This window comes from Podarcis raffonei, chromosome 15, assembly GCF_027172205.1.
Source record: "Podarcis raffonei isolate rPodRaf1 chromosome 15, rPodRaf1.pri, whole genome shotgun sequence".
In the NCBI taxonomy this organism is placed as follows: domain Eukaryota; kingdom Metazoa; phylum Chordata; class Lepidosauria; order Squamata; family Lacertidae; genus Podarcis; species Podarcis raffonei.
Window position 1 is genome coordinate 1,717,988 of NC_070616.1, and position 19,945 is coordinate 1,737,932.

Below are 19,945 nucleotides of genomic sequence, written 5' to 3' on the forward strand. Positions count from 1 at the left end.
TTGAGCTACAGGATTCCCATATCAAAGAGTGTCAGTAGATAACAGCAGCACAGCACAGCCAGAGAGCTCTTTGCTGCTCCTAGGCTCTGGCCAGATCCCTACAGACTTGCCCCTACACCCCAGGGACATCCTGGCTCTGACCCACATATCTGCCTCCTGCAAGCCCCAAAGATTTCATGTTTTGCTTAAAGAAAGGTTCACAGCAAAAGCATGCCTACAAGGGGGTGGACTGGACTGATTGCCGAAGGGAGGCTGGAGAAAGCGGCGTCTGGAGAGCAATCGCAGCCCCCTCAACTGCCATGCTGAGCCTCAGGAATCTGGTTCCTTCCACGCAGCCCCCCTGCAAACATCTGGCTTGTTGGCAGCTGGAGGGTTTTGCACTCTGCCAGCAGATTCCACTCATTCCTCCTCTTGAGAGTCTGCAGAGAGAGATTTCAGTCTGAGCCCAGAGGCAGTTTCCTGCCTTTGCAAATCCCTTGCAACAAAACTCATCCCCAAGCACAAACTTCCACAGTCTAGGACAGGTCCAGCACCCTAGAACTGAGGCAGGCTGCCTGAAAGACTTGCGGCGCTGTGTGTGTGTGTCAGCAGTGGAGTGTTACTTGGGCCCCGTTGTCCACCAACACCTCTCAAATCTACAAACTAAGAACCCCTTGACATTTAAGCCAGTTACCAAGTACATATGACTGGCACAACACATATCCTTGCCTTGTTTACCTCTGTTGTATCCCCACGTTGAATGATGGATTGCAAGCTCCTCGGGGCAGGGACCTCTCCTCTTGTATTAAGGGACAGACACACTGATAGCACAACAGCAACCAACTAACCTGGGTTAAGCATGCATTCTTGCTCAAAGTATTTGCTGGATCAGACTAAAGTCCATTTAATCCAGTGTTCTAGTCTGCCACAGCAGCCAGCTGGGTGGATCTGGGAAGCCACACAAACAGCCACAAGGGGCCCTCAGCCAGTGGACTATTTTGCTCACCCCTAGCCTAGTAGCAGCCTACTTGTACTGTACTCAGAGACAAGTGTATATGAAGTTCCACAGGAACACAGAAAAGCCACAGTGTGCAATACTGGGCACAGAATTCAGTTTTCTTTTATTTTCAAAGCAAGTTTCTAGACCATATGGTACAAATACATATTTGGTTTGGTGGACTATTCCTAGTGAAATCAATGAGTCATATTAGTCCAGGTTTGCCCCAGCGCTGTGTAGAAATTGGGTTGCCTCAAAGATTGATCCAGCTCAGTCTGCAGGAATCCAAAGAACAGTGTAGCAAACTACCATTATTTTTAACTTCTCCCAAGACAGACTTTGTATGTGGTCTGAAAGTCGTGGAAAACCTTCCCCGTTATTTGTTTGTTGCCCACTCTAAAAATCATCCACATAAAATCTATCTCTGAGCAAGTAAATGGCTTTCACAGGTTTAAACTGAAATCTACATTATGTAACCCCTGATAACAGCAATTATTTCAAATGCTACTCTCTGTATGCAGTCTGCAGGTATGATTTTTGTAGACTCTTTGAAAATATTTTTATGTCCACCAAGGTGGTGGCAATGGTAAAGGTTATATTTTTCTGTGTATTTTATTTCTATGTTTTTATGTAAAAATAATCCACAACAGCCTTCTTTCTCCCTTTATTGTCATGTTTTATCACATTTTGAAACACTGTTTGGTGTTTCCAACAGCCATTGGCTATGCAATAAAAAGACTGATCAGTTAACTGCTCCTATTCACGCACTGCAGAGACTAGATGTAGAAAGAGGTTATGGGAGCAGCTGCCAAGACCATATAACACCAGTCCTGAAAGACCTACAATGGCTCCCAGTACATTTCCAAGCAGAATTATAAGTGTTGGTGCTGACCTTTAAACCCCTAAAAGGCCCAGGCCCTGTATACCTGAAGGAGCATCTCCACCCGTATTGTTCAGCCCAGACACAGAGAGCAAGAAGTGAAGTTACAAGGAACCGGGCAGAGGACCTTCTCGGTGGTGGCACCCACCTGTGGAACACCCTCCCATTAGATGTCAAGGAGATAAATAACTATACAACCTTTAGAAGACATCTGAAGGCAGCCCTGTTTAGGGAAGTTTTTAATGTTTAATGTTTTATTGTGTTTTTGTATATGTTGGAAGCTTCTCAGAGTGGCTGGGGCAACCCAGTCAGATGGGCAGGGTACAAATAATAAAATGTTGTTGTTGTTGTTGTTGTTGTTGTTAAGGTACAGGAGGCAGAATTGGTTGTACAGTACTGTACATTTTGGCTGACAAATGTTTAGCCATTGCGCTGTGGGTTAAAACACAGAGCCTAGGACTTGCTGATCAGAAGGTCAGCGGTTCGAATCCCTGCAACGGGGTGAGCTCCCATTGTTTGGTCCCTGCTCCTGCCAACCTACAAGTTCAAAAGCACGTCAAAGTGCAAGTAGATAAATAGGTACCCTCTGGCGGGAAGGTAAACGGCATTTCCGTGCACTGCTCTGGTTCGCCAGAAGCAGCTTAGTCCTGCTGGCCACATGACCCGGAAGCTGTATGCTGGCTCCCTCGGCCAATAAAGCGAGATGAGCGCCGCAACCCCAGAGTTGGTCACGACTGGACCTAACGGTCGGGGGTCCCTTTACCTTTACCTATGCTTTGTAGAATTCAGTCTACAAAATTGGATACATATCTCAGTGACAAGCCACTTGCTTTGTATGCAGAAGGTCCCAATTTCAATCTTAGAAACAATCAGGTAGCATGCAAACATACGAAGCTGTCAGGTCATCGGTCCATTTAGCTCAGTACTGTCGACGCTGACTAGCAGCAATGGTTCTCCAGGTTTTCAGGCTGGAAATCTTTCCCAGTCCTATTTGGAGATGCCACTGGGGATTGAACCTGGACCTCTTGCGTAAAAAGCACATGCTGTATACCACTGGGCTACAACCTTTGCCAGGTGATGGGAAGAACCTATGAAGAGACACTGCCAGTCAGAGTAGACAATGATAGTGGACCAATACCAATAGATGGCCTTATACTGAATTGGTATAAGGCAGTTTCCTTTGTTTTTCTGATCCCTTTTAAACTGACACCCACCCTCAGCCTTCGAGGAGATGGGAAAAAAATAGACAATTCTGCTCCCTCCCCCCTTGCATAGCAGAGCCACGCAGCCACTGTGTTATCTTGCATGAACTGTGTTTCACCCAAAACCAGCAGACCACAGTCATCTCTGAGGTACAAAGGTTAAGCAGCCAATGTGTGCTGCAAGAGTAAACAAATCCACTGCAATTACCATTGATACAAATTCCCCATCTGCTGAAATTCATCAGCTCCAATTCCAAATGCACAGAAAGCATTTGCTACAAACAAAAGCCCAAGAGGTGAGCCGGAATCCTTCTTTCCTTCTCCTCGGTCCATAGCTCTTGAGGACCCACCACCTTCTTCTCTGGTGGGGAAGAGGGAATAGCTAGAACTTAAGCTTACAGAGAGATAAGGGAAAACACTGAAGCAGAACACAGTGGTGTTCCAGCTGTATTCTGGGGAACCATGGGATTTCTCAGAAGTTTATCAATGAGAAGATCAGTAACGGCAGGCAAACGTCCCTGAAAAACAGCCTGCAAAATAAGAGTTGGGTGTGATATGTGATGTGATGCAAGTCCAAGCAGAATAAGACAGCGGCCTAAAGCAGGGATGTGAGAAGGAACCGCTTTCTGTTCCTGTACTTGACGCGCACAGCACTGCTTCCATTCCACCATAGTTCATCCTCCGCCAAAAAATGTTATTCTTTTCACATTATTCCGCACCATTCATTTCAAAGCAAAGGAAATGCAATGCGAATTGCGGGTGGGGGGGGGGACATAACCGATTACATATCATTGAACCAGAACAATGAATATCAATCACATTCGGCGGACTGGTTTCCATTCTGCCAATGGGAAAAATAAGTGAACATGCACATTTTTTGTTCCTGTTTCCATCAGAATTCTTGACACCCCAAGCCTATAGTCCCATATGAATTGACCATGCACCGTGTCCAACCATCTTCTGCGGTGTCCAGGGATTCTCAAGAGACCCACAAGGGCTCTTTGGCATAGGAATATAGGGGGTGGCCTATATTCACCAGTTCACCCACTTTATCTATCCAGCTCAATATTTTCTACCATGCTCTCAGGCAGGCAGCGGTCTTCCCCATCACCTGCTACCTGGTGACTGAACCATCTGTATGCAACACATGTGCTTTCTACAACTGAGCTATGATTCTCCCTCCTTTTGCTAGACAAATCAGTAGGGGTAGCATTCCTAAGGGCAGGAAAATGTAAAAAAGTCTGCTCAGTGAAGATGTGCCTTTCAGGGCCCTCCGTGGCTGCTGAGACATAGCGCCTATGACTGAAAAAGCAATGGAAGTCCTAATGCCCTGCTTTGCTTTCCTGAAAATCTGAAAAGCCAGGAGGAAGCATCTCTGCACTTTCCCTACTGGACAATTACAGCAGTTGCTTTGCCTTTCCCTTTTGTTCCTGCCTTTGCTTCACAACTGCCTGCATTTAATTTATGGGTAAATCTTTCTAGTCTTCATAGAATCACAGACGGTAGCGATGATCCAGTACCATTTTTACCTTCCCCCCCCCTACAAATGGATTGTGGGCCTTCAAATAATGGCACACACACCCTCCCACCCCAGAATGACAGACTAAGGCGGAGAGCCAATGCCTTCATTCCACAGTAACCTCTCCTCTCACCAGAGTTTTAAATCCAGGAGGCCAGAAAACCTGAACTATTCATCTCCACACACGGGGGGGGGGCATATTTCCTTACTGCAAGGAGGAAAAAACAGAGGGGGAATTGGTTCCAAAGAAATGACCCAAAATATGTATATCATTTCCTGTTTTAGAAAGCAGAGAGAGGATCATTTTTTTTATTATTTAAATCAGGACCAGAAACATTCCAAGCTGCTGAGCTGGACCTGGGGGAGAAACACACACACACACAGACACACACACACACCCCAACACCACATCTGCACATCGAAGGTGAAGAGCATGTGGTCCTTCAAGACCCCTCAGAAAGCATTACGACAGCACCTGCTCCCTCCCTCCAACCCTACCCCCAGAGAATCCAGGCTGACAGAGGAGCTCTTAAGTCAGACCAATTTATTACCTGTCAAAACCATGCACCTTCAACTCTGTCCTGATTTCCCAAGACACAGATCTATGCTCACTCCCTGGGGCCCCCCACCCCCACCTCTCCCGTAGAGGATGAGTTTATCGCACAACCACAAGGGAGGGGGGAAAGTGGCTGGTTTGCTTGTAGGCAGTACCTTCATTTGACGAGTCTTCATCAGTGCAGAACAGCACAGGGCACTTCCTAAAACTGGAACATGGGACACACACACACTCAGTCATTAAGCTCAGTGGGTGTGACACCAGGAGCCAGTCCCTCACTTTCAGCCTAACCTACCTCGCAGGCTGGTTGTAGGGTTTAAATGAAGAGGGGGAGAACCACCTTGAGCTCCTTGGAGAAAAAAGTGTGATAGAAATACAATAAACAAAATAATAAATCAAGATATTATACAGCCTGTCTCAGGTCAGGTCAGGCCATGCTTCAGACAATTCTGCGAACTATTCTATTCCCAGCCTAACGACTTGCTTTCCTTTACCCTGGCTATGGTTTTTCTTTTCCCAGTTCCTGTGTTTCTAAAGACTGCCCCCCGCCTGGGGTTTTCAACTTCCTTGACCCACATCCCCACACATGGCTGACACACCACCTTCCTCTACAGTCACTGCCTCCTGGCTGTTCTGGTTCCAGACTTAAAAATCAAACCAGGGGCACAGACTGCTCTTGTGCAGACATTCCAGTAGGCTTCTTTTTTCCTTGGAGGAAACTCCCTCTCCTCCTCCTCTTCCTCCTCCATCTAGGCAAAGGCTGTGCATTAAAGAAGGAAGGGGAAAAGACATCACCCAAATTCTACTCCCAGAATGAATTATGCCATCAAGTACATTTGTTCATGTGAACATCTGCATAATTTATTCTGCTTCCAAGACCTGAACTTTCAGATGTGTAGGGACAAAAGCCAAGGAGCGTTGCTCCCAAAATAAACAGAGAGCAAAGGACTTTCTTAATCTTTTGGGGGAGGCAGTCTAGCTCAGTGAACTGGAATGAGGGCATCCCTTCATAAACAAAACCCTCCGCATTGTATAGTCCAGATATTGCACCGCTGACGATGGAATACGGCAATCACTAAAAGTAAGATCCATTCCTTGGTTGTCTGCAATGGGGGGGGGGGGCATTGGATACAAGCAAGTCTCTCAGTGTAGAAAAGATGGATTCTCCAGACTCTCACACCAGAGCAGCCATAACTGAGCCTAGGAGATTTTATCACAATTCTTCAGTGACGGGAAAAGGAGAAATCCTCACCCCAGCAAGGACCTCGCTTGCCCTTGGCCATCTCTTGGTTGCAAGGTGTCCATACCTTTCCATTGCTGTTAAGTCTTGAGGTCACCAATTTGGCGACGGCTCTCCCTCTCGGTACACGAAAGCCTCTCCGATGTATCTTCCAGGGCAGCCATCTGCCCCTCGAGGGCTGAAAGGCGTGTCCCCTGTGCCTCAAACTCTTTGGCAAGTCGTTCCACATTTGTGGCAAGGCGGTGCAGCCGGGCATCCAAGCATACCGCTGCCACACACCTGCCGCTGTAACAGAAAGTGCTTCCACGACCAGGAGGAGTCCCAAGCACAAGCTGAACTTCTCCAGCATCAAAAGCAGCAAGCGGTTTGTCCACAGAGTCTACCATTGCTTCTTTGATCTCCAGAATGCAAGCAGGACGACAGAACAGGGTCAAATGTTCTTAGGGCCAAGCCTGCAGCAGCTCAGCCATATTCCAGCTATGATCCCCCTAGTTTTACATGCAAGGTTCCCAAGTTGAAGGAAAAATTAAAAGCTTCCAACCTAAGCTGCCATAATTCTTGTGGGGTAAGAGCAACAGAAGGAGAAAGAGGGAGGGGGAAGCCAACAAGGGCCCCTCAATGAAGCGAAGGACAAATAAGAGACCTGCCACCTCAAAGCTCTTTATATTCAAAATCCTTTCTGAACAAGATTTGAAAACAGGGTCCGAAAGGCAGGGAGGAGCAGGATGGAAGTATAAGTAGTCAGAGCCCATTAGGCAAAGCAGAAGACAGGTGGTGGCTACCTGCTGGCAGGTGGATGTTTACAGGGGAGGGAGGGAGCCAGAGCAACCACTTTGATTGACCTCAGCCATTGCAATTACTTGATCTCTTTATTGGATATCAGGCTGAAGACAAGAGCCTGTGGAGTCACAGCTGGCACAGTCAAGTTAGAGCAGAATAAGGAGCAAAGGAGCAAGCTACCAAGTCAAAAAGCTGGTCCATCAAAATCAGTACTGTCTACGCTTAAAGATCTTGATCTGAAAATTTAAGAATCTGTCACAGGCACCGCAAAAAAAATACCCATTTTGCAGAAGGAAATCGTGTGATGCTTGAGACCCTACTCCTTCAAAGAGGCAAAAGACCTATGCTCATCCCAAAACAATTAAGACACAGGAAAATAAAGCATGGGGCGCACACACAACCCACCAAAATACTCCATGCCCATCAAAAATCCTCAGTTTTAAAAAAAATTAAAATTGGGAGGACAAAGGGCCTCAGCAGAGGGAGGGGTCTGAAGGCACCATGGTGCCCACGGGCTTATATCAGGAACCCCAACATGTACAACTCCAGGAATTCAGCAAGTGGTCTTTCTCTGTCCTGCCTGGAAGAGCTAGGATTGAACCTGGAGCATTCTGCATGTAAAGCAGGGGCTCTACCATTGACCCAAATAACCTATAACTTAACCCAAATAACCTAAACTTCCCCCCAAATAAGCAGATTGGTATGAGGGGTGAGAATACACACAATGCTAAAACAGCATTGACCAGAAATACCTCTTCATCATATTACAAAAACTGAGAAATCTAGGCCCTGCACAGGATAAAATAATAGAAAACGAAGGTGGGGGCTGGAAACATACCACAGAGTGAATGCTGACAAGACTGCCCACAACATTTTAAAAATACACCCTCCAAATCAATATGAATAAGCAAAGAGCCAGCTATGCAAAAGAAGGAGGGGAGAGCTATAACTAAAAATATATGTATTTGTGTACTGCTCCACTACTCAAAGCAGTCAGGGAGAAGATACTGGCAGAGAGAGAAGACAGAGGCCTATCAAGAAAACTGGAAGCCAGTAACAGAGTGAGTACAGAGGATGAGAGAAGAGAAAAGGAGGCAAACTCAGGTTTTACCACGACATATCACTAGGACAACAGCTGGCAGAAAGTTGTAAGAGCATCAGATTCCTAGCAAGATTCTTGCTAGGAATCTTGGGTAAAGAAATTAAAAAAGAAGATAAGATAATATTTATTTATGCCACTGCAGCCGCAAGAATTATGTTGGCTCAAAATTGGAAAACGGAAACTATACCTAGTATAAGTGACTGGCAGGTTAAAATGGTAAATTATGCCGAACTTGCTAGACTAACAGGAAGAATACGAGATCAAGATGAACAGGAATTTCATAAAAATTGGAATAAATACTGGAAATACATTCGAAATAATTTGTAGAGGACATTAGCGGGGATGGAACAACTCTAACAGCAGTTAATATATAAGATTAAAAATAAAATACGTGACTACAGAATTTTTTTCGATACTTACCAAAAGGGTAGAGGGGAGTCCAAGGCTTGGTAGAGCCAAAAGGGGATTTTTTTTCCATTTTTTTTTTGTAATTGTTTTTTGTTTAGGGAAGGGATATAATAAACTATGTAAATGAAATATATATACATCTATATATATATTGTAATATTTACTGGCATGTTTATTTGTGTACCTTATACTTATAAGGAATTGTTTATTTACATAAATTTGAATAAAAATGTATTGATAAAAAAAATAAAAAATAAAAAAAAGAAAGTTGTAAGAGCATCAGAGAAGCCTGGCTGTTGGATCAGGCTGGTGTAACTTGCTTTAAACAGTGAGACGAATGATGCTGCATTCGGTGGAAACCAAACTGCAGCATAATGGAAGCAGTGCTGATTAGGATGAATGGAAATCGCTGCCTTCTTACATCCCTATTTTTAAATAACCCGTTTAAAATATTTCAGTGCTTTTGATTAAGGCAGACTCCAGCAGAGTCACTGGAGCACCTTCACTCCTTTAACACTGGCTGGAGGAAGCTTCCTAATCTGCCCCCCAGGGCAGGAGGCTCCTTTCACATCATTAGGCAGGGCAGCTAATTGCTAATTCATGGAGGGAAAAGACAGCTGGACTAGGGCCAGGAAGTCATTGCTCAGCTCCAACTCACCTTTGACAAACCAGCCATCCAGACTGTGAGTAAGCCACCCAAGCACTGGCAATGCTTCTGCCTCACTGCTCCTTGCCACATTAGAGGGCACAATTCGTTTGCCAAGAGGGGAAGCAAGATCTCCTGAAGAACTACACCCAACAAGAGGCAATGGTGAGGCCTCTTCCACACACTCCATGGGCCCAGAAGGATAGTTCCAATCAGGATATGAAAACACACACACACACAGAGCATTATTCTCACGGCTGATCAGATCCCAAGCACCCATAAAGTTAGATAAATGAACAGAGAGAGCAGTGCATAATTCCCAAACACTGGTATACGGTAATTCCCAAACAGATGCCTATAGGAGGTAAGGCATTTCCAAATCTTCCAATGGTTTAAAAAAAGTAATTAGAATCACAGAATTGTAGAGTTGGAAGGGATCTCAGCAGCCATCTAGTCTCACCCCCTGCAATGCAGGAATTACAGTTAAAGAATCCCTGCCACATGGCCATTCAACTTTTGTTTAGAAACTTCCAATGAAGGACGGTCCACTCCCTTCCAACAACTTTTTTCATATCCACACCATATATTGAAAGCACATGGATTTCCGCCCTGCCCGCAAAATAATTACGGAAACTGCAATTAACCCCTCAGAACTACAATTCCCAGCATGCTTGACCAACTACACTAGTTCTCAGGACTCTTTGAGGGAAGCCCCATGTTTTCAATGTATGGGTGCATGTGGCCTTCCCACAAGCAGGGAGAAAGAGTGAGTTGGGCCTGATCCTAACAAGTTTGTTGCTTGCAGAGATTTTTATAAAATGGGGGGAGGTGGGAGTGACACCTCCACCTGTACTCTGAAGTAGCATAGTCCATGACGGTTCACTACAGAGCTGTCCACTTACTGGAGGATCCCAACCATCCTGTCAATGGGGTCAATAAGATGATGAGATGGAAAAATGACAAAGAGCCCTCTTTCAGGGTGGCTGCCCATGGCCAGGACAAAGGGACGCCTGTTGCCTGCAGTTATGCAGCAGTGCTTCAGTGAGCTGGAAGGTAATGGAGTGGGGTGGGAAGAGGGAGGGCAAGCGGGGAGAAAGACGGGGGGCAGGCATGCCAAACCTTGGGAGGCTGCATTGCCCTCTTGTGCAGAGTATTCCTGCTCCTCCTCCATCCCTCCACACAAGCGCCTGTGTCCTCTGCAGAACTGCTTTGTTAGTGGAGGATGGGGTAGGCGGCTGTCATGCTCACGAGTGCTGGACATTGTTTCCCAGTGGCTGACCTCATCATCTCAATAAAGGCAGGTGCTGTTCATCATCAGCCTACCATGTTCCAGAAAAAAGGAGCAAGAGTTGGGAGGAGAGACAGCAGAACTGCCCAGCACCCCCAATTTGCAAAGCACACGTTCTGCATGGAATGTATAATAATAATAATAATAATAATAATAATAATAATAATAATAAACTTTTATTTATATCCCGCTCTCCCCAGCCGAAGCCGGGCTCAGGGCGGCTAACATCAAATATATAACATTGGTATAAAATCAAACAATAATTAAATCACCTCCTTGTGAATGCTGCCCTTCTGGACACAGGAGGAAGGAAATTCACATTTCAACTCTGTCTGTGTGTGTCTGGCTTTTCCTGGGGCCTTTGAGACTCAAGACTCCCAAATGGATTAAGCATCACTGACCACAAGAAGCTCAGGTGCCACTCACGTGACACCAAGCAGGAATCAATTTTCTATCTCTTTCTCATACACACACTCTAAATACACAAACACACAAATATTACACAAGAAGCTGCCTTATGCTTTATTGGATCATTGGCCCATCTAGCTCAGTGTTGCCGACACTGGCTGGCAGCAGCTCTCCAGGGTTTTAGGCGAGAATCTCTCCCATCCCTCCCTGGAGAGGCCAGGGATTGAACCTGGTACCTTCTGCAAGCAAAGCAGGTGCTCTTCGACTGAGCTGTTGGCCCTCCCCCCAATACGTACATACACATCTGCTGCCCACAACAGCAGCCACCCCCTAACAAGAGTTATTATGCTTGCTTACAACTGCTGAGGCAAGGAGAAGCATTAGGGAAAACAGAATCCTAAAGCATGGTGTTCGTTCACTAATCTATTCAATTCACACCTTGCCTTTCTTCCATTTATATAGTGTTTTATAAAAAGTGCAGATAAAGAAAATGTCACCTTTTCCACAATAAAAGTGTGCAAGGCAACTCACAGAAAACACTAACTTATTAAAATACACAAGGAGGGAGGGGGGTTACAAAAAATATAAATCAAGGAAAAAAATCAACATTGCATAAATTCAATCTTACAAATAATATAGGCTTAACACATAACCAGTACTGAACTCAATCAAAATTAACAACCCCAGGAATAAATACATCAAAATAAAGTCTTGCTCCACTATTAAACAAACATAACAGATAAAATAAGAAATTAAACAACAATAACCCATAAAAGCACCAAGGAAAGGGGAGGTGAGGGAGGAGCAATTATATCCTTTTCTTAAAACGTCTCCATAAGCCTTTTGAAATGCTCTGCAGGCACCTAACGTGTTCACCCAACTCCAAATTAATTTGGTTCCCCAGAGCCCTGTGCAGAGAAACAAGCTCAAACATTAGCAAGACAAGCCCAGCAAGGAACTGGCGGCTCCTTCGAAATGTACTTTTTCCGTGCTGGGATCCCTGAAACACAGAATCAGTGAACAGCTTGTAGGGAAAGGGTCTAGGGAGAAGGGAGGAGAGGAAGAGCACAGTCTAAAAAGAAAGAGGCTTGGGCTTCACAGCTTTTTCTCCCTCGAGACAGGAGAAAGCCAAGGAGCCCTTTGGGAGCTAAAGTCAACACTCAATTTGTTTCCAGACAACAAGGGCATGTTCATACAAACAATCTGGCTCCATAATGATCTTAACATGACTGACTGGTTCCTTTACAATGCTCCTTATGCTACTCCTTACAGGAGCTTACCTGAGGTATGGGAAGTCTTAGCAGGGGTAACTGGGGCTCCCACAGCCACAACAAAGCCAAGAGAAAGCTGATGGGGGTTTGACTGACTGGTAGGAAAGGGAAAAGGGGCTTGGAGGGAAGAGGCAGGCCTGATGCAGACTGTAACCTACCTGCTAAGGGAGAGGCAGGCCACCCCCAAAACATACATTTAAAGCACTTTTATACCACTGATGGTCATGGCATCCCGCAGAGAATGCTGGGAACTGTAGTTTGTTAAGGATGCTGTGAGGTGTCAGGAGACCCTCACAGAGCGACAATCCACAGCACTCTTAGCAAACTACTGCTCCCAGGATACTTTGGAGGAAGCCATGACTGCTACAGAGGTGCAAGAGGACTTATAATGAAAATAGGTCCGCAAAAGACACTAGCCCGCTACTTGTTTATTTTTTTACTAGCCTGCCTACCTTTCCAAAGCTGTTTACGTCAACCATGTTTGAGAAGAAAAATCAACTTTTTCAAGTTGCTTGCAAGCCATTCCTACCCACCATAGGCCAGCAGGAAAGTGCCCGTCTACAACTTTAAGCTAAAAGATCCCTTCGCAAGATTCTGTAGCGGGGGGGGGGGGAGGATGCAGTTAACTGGAGCCTTGCAGGGAACAGCCAACAAAAATTCTATTACTGACTGAAAGAGAAGCTCACGTAAGCCTAACCACCCTACTGAAATGCTTGCTGCTGCATTTTGAACTTTGCATTCACACTTCCGGGATTTGCTTTCAACGTCTTCCCTGGTTGATCCAGGGCAGCCTCAGAGCTCTGCTGTTATTCGCCATCCTGGTTTGCATTTCTGCTTCATGAAGGGGAGGAAGCAGGAATCCAGGCCTAATGCCCCAAGAAAGTTGAGCTGCATGTTCTCTTCTCTCTCTTTATCTATCTATTTATCCCTATTAGCTCTCAACTTCTACAAGGAAAATGAAGAAACATAGCAGCTGCATAGAAGTTGGCAGGTAATAACAAGGAGGCGAGCAGCTCGTATATCCAGATCTGTTGGAAGATGTTCTCACAGAGGCACCCTCTTCCGAAAGAACTCCCAGCAGCAGCCAGACAGCTTGATGCTCTCCTGCTAGTGAACAAGCGGAAGTGGCACTAAAGAAGCCTCATCAGTGGCTAGTAATTATTGTTATTTCATTAATAGACAACCCATTCGCAGGATACTAAATTCCCTGTGAGATACTGCATTCCACATCTGCATGTGGACATACACACAGTTCCAGAATTAAAAAGATAACATACGAAGATCAGAAGTGTCTGCTGGATCAGGCCAGCGGTTCATCTCACAGTGGCCACCCAGATGCCCCCATGGGAAACCCGCAAGCAGGATTCGAGCACCAGAGCCCTCTCCCCTCCTGCCGTTTCTAGCAACTGGTATTCAGAAGCATTGCTGCCTCCAGCCATGCAGGAAGAGCACAGCCATTGCGGATAGCAGCCACTGACAGCCATCTCCTCCATGAATTTGTCCAATCCTCTTTTAAAGCCATTAGGGATGTGCAATAAATTTCCATACTGTTGAATACCGGTATTGAAATAACATCGTGATAAGTGCTTCAACAAGACAATACACTGTTGAACGACAATCAAGGATCCAACGGCAAAGTAAACAAAGAACACAAAGAACTGGAAAGCATTTCTTTTTTCTTTCTTTTAGAAAAAAAAGAGGGGGAAGAGTTTTTATTTTCATTTTCTGGTGGTGTTTATGTTGTTTATGTAGCTTTCCTCCATATCAAAAAGGAAGAGTTTATTTATTTATTTAAAGGAGACTATCTTTTTGCTTGCTTGCAAGCAATTAGTAGGCTTTGTGGGGAGCCCTTCTGTGGGGGGAGATGGAGGGGAGAAGACTTAGCTGGCTACCTTATGCTGAAATGGCAGGTTGGGTACTACGTCCTGACGTCGCCTCTCTCGCCCTGACCTAGCCACTGTGATCCACGCGACGGTCACCTCCAGACTGGATTATTGTAACTCGCTCTACGTGGGGCTGCCCTTAAGATTGACCCAGAAACTCCAGTGGGTGCAGAATGCTGCAGCCAGACTCCTTACGGGGTCTTCGCTGCGAGATCACATTCATCCGGTGCTATATCAACTGCACTGGCTCCCGGTGGAGTACAGGATCAGGTTTAAGGTGCTGGTTTTAACCTTTAAAGCCCTATACGGCCTAGGACCCTCGTACCTACGGGACCGCCTCTCCTGGTATGCCCCACAGAGAAACTTACGGTCATCAAATAAAAACATCTTGAAGGTCCCAGGCCACAGAGAAGTTAGGCTGGCCTCAACTAGAGCCAGGGCTTTTTCGGCTGTGGCTCCGACCTGGTGGAACACTCTGTCACAAGAGACTAGGGCCCTGCGGGACTTGACATCTTTCCGCAGGGCCTGCAAGACAGAGCTGTTCCGCCAGACCTTTGGCCAGGGCACAGCCTGACTCCCTCCCTCGGCAATCTTCGCGGAGCTCTGGCCCAGTGGTGGCCAGTGGCTTGAATTTAATTAATTTTATAAAGAATGATTTTAGAGTGTTGTTTGTGTTGTACTTTTGTATTGTTTTATTGTTGTTAGCCACCCTGAGCCCGACTTCGGCTGGGGAGGGCGGGATATAAATAAAATTTATTATTATTATTATTATTATTATTATTATTATTATTATTACGTGAGAATTATGGGGAGGGTGTTTTTTGGTATGCAGTGCAAGCAAATGTGTGTCTATTCACAAGCAAGCCCTACTGAATTCAATGAGGGGAGCTTACTCCCAGGACAGTAGAAGTTTAGTTGAACTCAGTGGGGCTTATACATGCATATATTCCACTTAGACCTCTGAGTGAGGAAGCAGATGCAACTTGACTAGAAAATAACTTTAATAATAATAATAATAACTCATCTGGCTGGGTTTCCCCAACTGCTCTTACATTAGTTGAAAATATATTATATGGAAGTTTATTTAATATTTTTATTAAATCTACTAATACTTTACATTTTAAGGCCCTTAACCGCCACAGAGAGCCTCTTCAAGGCCCTCTGCTGCTGCGGGGAAGAGCGGCACACCCTCCACCACTGTGGGGAGGTACAGCGGGACCCTCTGCCACCGCAGGGAGGCCCAGCAAGGCCCTCCACCGCCATAGATATATACTGTGATATTTAGCTGGTGATATATCATGATGTTGAAAATCAGATATCGCCCAGCCTTAAAAGCCATCCAGGTTGGTGGACATCACACCATTTGGAGCAATTTCCAAATTTAACTATGTGCTGCGGGAAGAAGTATTTTCTTTTATCTGTCCTGAATCTTCCAACATAAGCACCCAGAACTGCGGAGGGCACATATGGCTACCATGATGACCCAGGCTGCTTGCCCAGCACATGCAGCTGTGCCCCAGACACATCTGGCCTCTTCCACTCTGACTGATCTCAGGGAAGGCTTCCTCCCCTCTTAAGGAGACTTCAGAGGCCCTGCCAGTTTCCACTTATGCCTCATATTCATAACACTTCCTGCCACCACCTGGGCCATCAGCCCGATTGGCAGCTTACCGGGCATCCAATTTTTAGCAGCCCCAACTGCACACTTGACTTGAGAGCTGTAAACACCATGTGTTTCCCTTCCGTTTGGAGACAGGCCGAGGGAATGCAATGAGCTTCTCTGTGCCATGCGGCAGACTTAACTCTCGCAGGGGCCTTCAGGGGTTTTGATGAGATTTAAAATGACCCCATTGGTACAAACACACACACACACACACACACACACCCCACTCAAGCCAGCTCAAAGTCACTAACAGAGGTTTCTGCAAGCAGCCAAGAGAATATGGGTCACCTGCCCATTATGCTTCTCCTAATCCCTCTTCACAGGTACTCTTAAAGTCTTTATTGCTAGTTATAAAAGATCCTTGCCCCACAACTTCTCTCTCTCTCTCTCTCTCTCTCTCTCTCTCTCTCTCTCTCTCTTATACACATACACCAATAATCCCTCAGTGGGGCAATGCTCACACAGGGCAACTGAGTTCACAGGAAAGATCAACACAGCAACAGCAGGACCACAGTCACCACCCCCATTTTGTAAAGCAGCAATAACAAAACAAAACCTGTACCAGTAAGTTAAACTTAATGCCTTAAAAGCTAGATTTGCTCAAGCAGAAAAAGACGTACCTTGAAGGTCATTTGCCACAAAGAGAAAAATAAATAGTAATGTCTGAATGAACAAGCGATGTCCCCAAATTGCACAAATTGTAGCTGATGTGTAGAACAGAAAGTCCAAACAAACACACGAAATTAATGTTATGTTCTCCACTGCCACCACCACCATAGGCGCAAAATCAAAACTATAAGCAGAAGGATAGGCACACACCGTCTGGTGGGGAAAGTCACACAACAATCTGGGCTTAGCCCTCATCTTCTGCCACAAGTGTTCTTAAAACACCGATAATTTCATCTGCACAATAACTGTTTCAGATAGAACTAATGTTCCAGGGCCATTTCCACTTTTGCCTACGAAAACTTTCCTGAAGCATCCTCAGCCTTTAAATATTTCAGAAGATCCACAAAGTGCGCACGCGCGCGCACACGCACACACACACACGGTCAAGATTAGAAGCTGGGAAGATCCCAATTTAAACCACAGCCAAATATTCCCTACAGAAGATATGGGTCACAGGATTATGAACTGAACACTTGAAAAGTACTGTGAAAATGTGTATTATTAAATGATAAATTATTGTTTCCTCCCAACCACCATCACCATCCTTTGTGATACTTGAAGAAAGATACATTTCTCTCCTAACCTATCCCACATTCCTCTAACCACCCAGAAGGGAAATTTTGCTTCTCTGCAGGCCCTATAGCACTAATATAAGGACCACATGCCCCTTCCTCTTCCACAAAAAATAAGCAACGGGGTCACAACCACAACAGCCAATCTGCGGCTTGAGTCTATGATCATGATCCTCCTGCTCCAGACACCTATGACAGAACAAATCCCATTAACGTAAGAACATCAGAAGAGACCCTGGCTGCTGGATCAGGCCAAAGGGGGCCCCTCTAGTCCAGCATCCTGTTCTCACAGTGGCCAACTAGATGCCCGTTACAGGAAGCCCAAAAACAGAACCTGAGCACAAGAGCAACTCTCCCCACTTATGCTTTCAGAGGCAAGGCACAGTGCTTCCAACACCGGGGGCAGAGCAAACCCATCCTGGCTAGTAGCCACTGACAGGCATATCCTTCATGGATTTATCCTATTTCCTTTTTAAAGCCATCCAAGTTGGTGGCCATCAGCACATATTGCAGCAGTAAATTCCATAACTATGCACAGTGTGAAACGTGTCCTTGTCGGATAGACAAGACACGGGATGTTGCCAAGAATGCCCTCGTGTACCACCAGTGTGAGCGCACACACCCTACTTGTGCCCCAAAGTGGAGCAGCTACTTACATCAAAGGCTGCTTGGTGAAGGCCCTCCCCGCTCCTCAGCCAGCAGTGGCTCAGCTCACTCAGCTCTAGGATGGGCTGCACTTTCAGGCGTACTGTCTCCCCCGACTGCCGGATCATCTCCACAATCTCATCCCGCGACTTGTTTTCCACGTTGCGCCCATTGATCTCCACCAGCCGGTCGCCTGGCACCAAGCCAAGAGCCAGGTCTTTGGTCCCGGCACCCGGTTCAGCGAAGTGCACTACCCGCCTGTACACCTGCCCGTCAGCAGCCCTGTCCAGCATGGTGGTGCGGCGCAGCGAGAAGCCAAAGTCGCCGGTGTTGCGCCGCTGCAGCTCCAGTTGCCTGGGCACGGGGGGCTGAGGGGGGACCACCACAGGGAGCTTCAGCTCAGCGGGGAACCGCTTGCTGACCACCTCGGGCAGCCTGGTCCGTGAGGCGGAAGGGACGCGTGGGGGCCCAGGTGGTACAGCTTGCTTGGCCAGCTGCATCTCCAGCGTCCGCATCTCCACCTGCGGGGAAGGGGCAGCCGAGTGCTCGGAAGGGGTGGATGTCTCCGAGGTGCTTTCATCGCGGCTTTTCTGCGAGAAGGAGAACCTCTTGACGATCATCTGCGAGTTCTGCTTGGCCAGAGAGCCGAACTTGGCTGCCCGCTGCAGCACGGACCCCTTGAAGTTTCCGTCATCCACCTTGAGGTCGTCGCTGGAGCTGGCCGTGCTGAGATGACCGGAATCGAGGATCACGCTCCCCCGGTTGCTGTCTGAGTCGATGTCAGTCAGGTGAAGGTCGGAGCCACTGGCCACCTTGATAGGGATGGGGTTGGAGATCTCCAGCCGGTTCTTTGCATCCCTCTTGGAAGACCGGTTGAGGTTGAAAAAGCCCCGGCGCATACTCATCTCCTCCAAGCTCTTCAGCTCGGCAGCCGACATCCGCTCCTTCTTCTCCTTCTTCTCTTTCTTCTCCCTTCGGGACCCATCTCTGTCCTTTTTCATCAGGTGAAACATGATGGGAGATTAATCCTGGGAGGTGTCCCAGGTTCAGCAACAGCCAGGATCTGACAGCCCACGGCTCCAAATTCTTGATCCTGCCAGCGTCCCTGTGAAAAAACACAAAAATGTGTGTTAAAAACCATATTAAAAGATATTTTTGTGCTATTAACATAGATCTTTTTAGGAGAATATTAAAGCGCACAATGTTCTAATTACATGGATGAAACACACATGGAACACGAGATACAATTTTTGCAGCTAGGCAAGTTCAATGTTAACTTGGTATATCATCAGTTGTTACTGTTGTTATTATTATTGCTACTAAATTTATCAGGCACTGCTCACCAGCACATCCCAGGGTGGGTTGCAACAATTTAAAATTCAGAATTAATTATATAATCTGTAGTTCAGATCACAGATACAGGAAAAGACCGGGCCCTGAAAACACACATCTCGGGGTTCAAAGATCAGGGTAAAGAGGTGTCAGCATTTGCTGGTTGTGAAGAAGCCAGACAGAACTCTGTGGAGGGGGAATTCCACAACTTACGAGCTGCCAGTCTTCTCCTGGGTTACACACACCCCTCAAACCTCTGAGTTGATGCTGTCATCCCTCCCTTCCTCTGAAAAGAGTGGTGCTTTGTGCTCAGAACCACCCTGTGAGGTTGGTCGAGACAGTAACTTGCTGAAGGCTACCCAGAGGGCTTTACAGCTAGCCAAGACTCAATTTCCCTAACCCGTCCAGCATGACTACTCCAGCCATCCTACCACATTGGATGATGCCACACACACTGGTGGGTGTGGGTAGGTGTGTAATATTCAAGAGAACCTACATAGTTGAGGGACATGGTTTCAGCAGAACACCATTCTTTTTAAAAAAGAGGCTTTTCCCAATTGTCAAGGGTCATTCTGCCCTTATGAAATACTTCTGAAAATCCAAGAGTGTTTTGTGGGTTTGGGGCTCTGTTCAAAGCAGGCCATTCTCAGGAGTTACTGCATGCTCACAAATGGGCCCTTGTTGAGGAAAAAGAGGCCCTTCTGAGGCAAAGCCCTGCCAGCCTGGGGTTTTCTAGGGGTCAGACGCCTCTGCATTTCTCCAGCAGAGCTTGGGATCTCCTTTGCTCAAATGCACCCTGAGCCGAAGTGGTCAGGGCTATGGAGACGCTCCCTGCAGGTCATGCCAGCAAGAGACCACTCTAGCTCTACAGCACATGAACTTTTTAGTTGGGGTGGAGTGGGAGG

The 19,945-nt window shown here is 46.4% G+C and overlaps 1 protein-coding gene across 5 annotated transcripts in view; it reads right to left on the reverse strand.

The window, feature by feature from the left end:
• Positions 1 to 19,945, reverse strand: part of MYO18A (myosin XVIIIA) — a 147,303-nt gene that overhangs the window by 117,464 nt on the left and 9,894 nt on the right. For all 5 annotated transcript variants that reach the window (XM_053366747.1, XM_053366746.1, XM_053366742.1 and 2 more), the window contains exon 2: positions 17,720 to 18,813. In XM_053366747.1, the coding sequence (XP_053222722.1) occupies positions 17,720 to 18,721 (1,002 nt within the window). In that variant the 5' untranslated portion in view covers positions 18,722 to 18,813. The remainder of the gene's footprint in view (positions 1 to 17,719; positions 18,814 to 19,945) is intronic.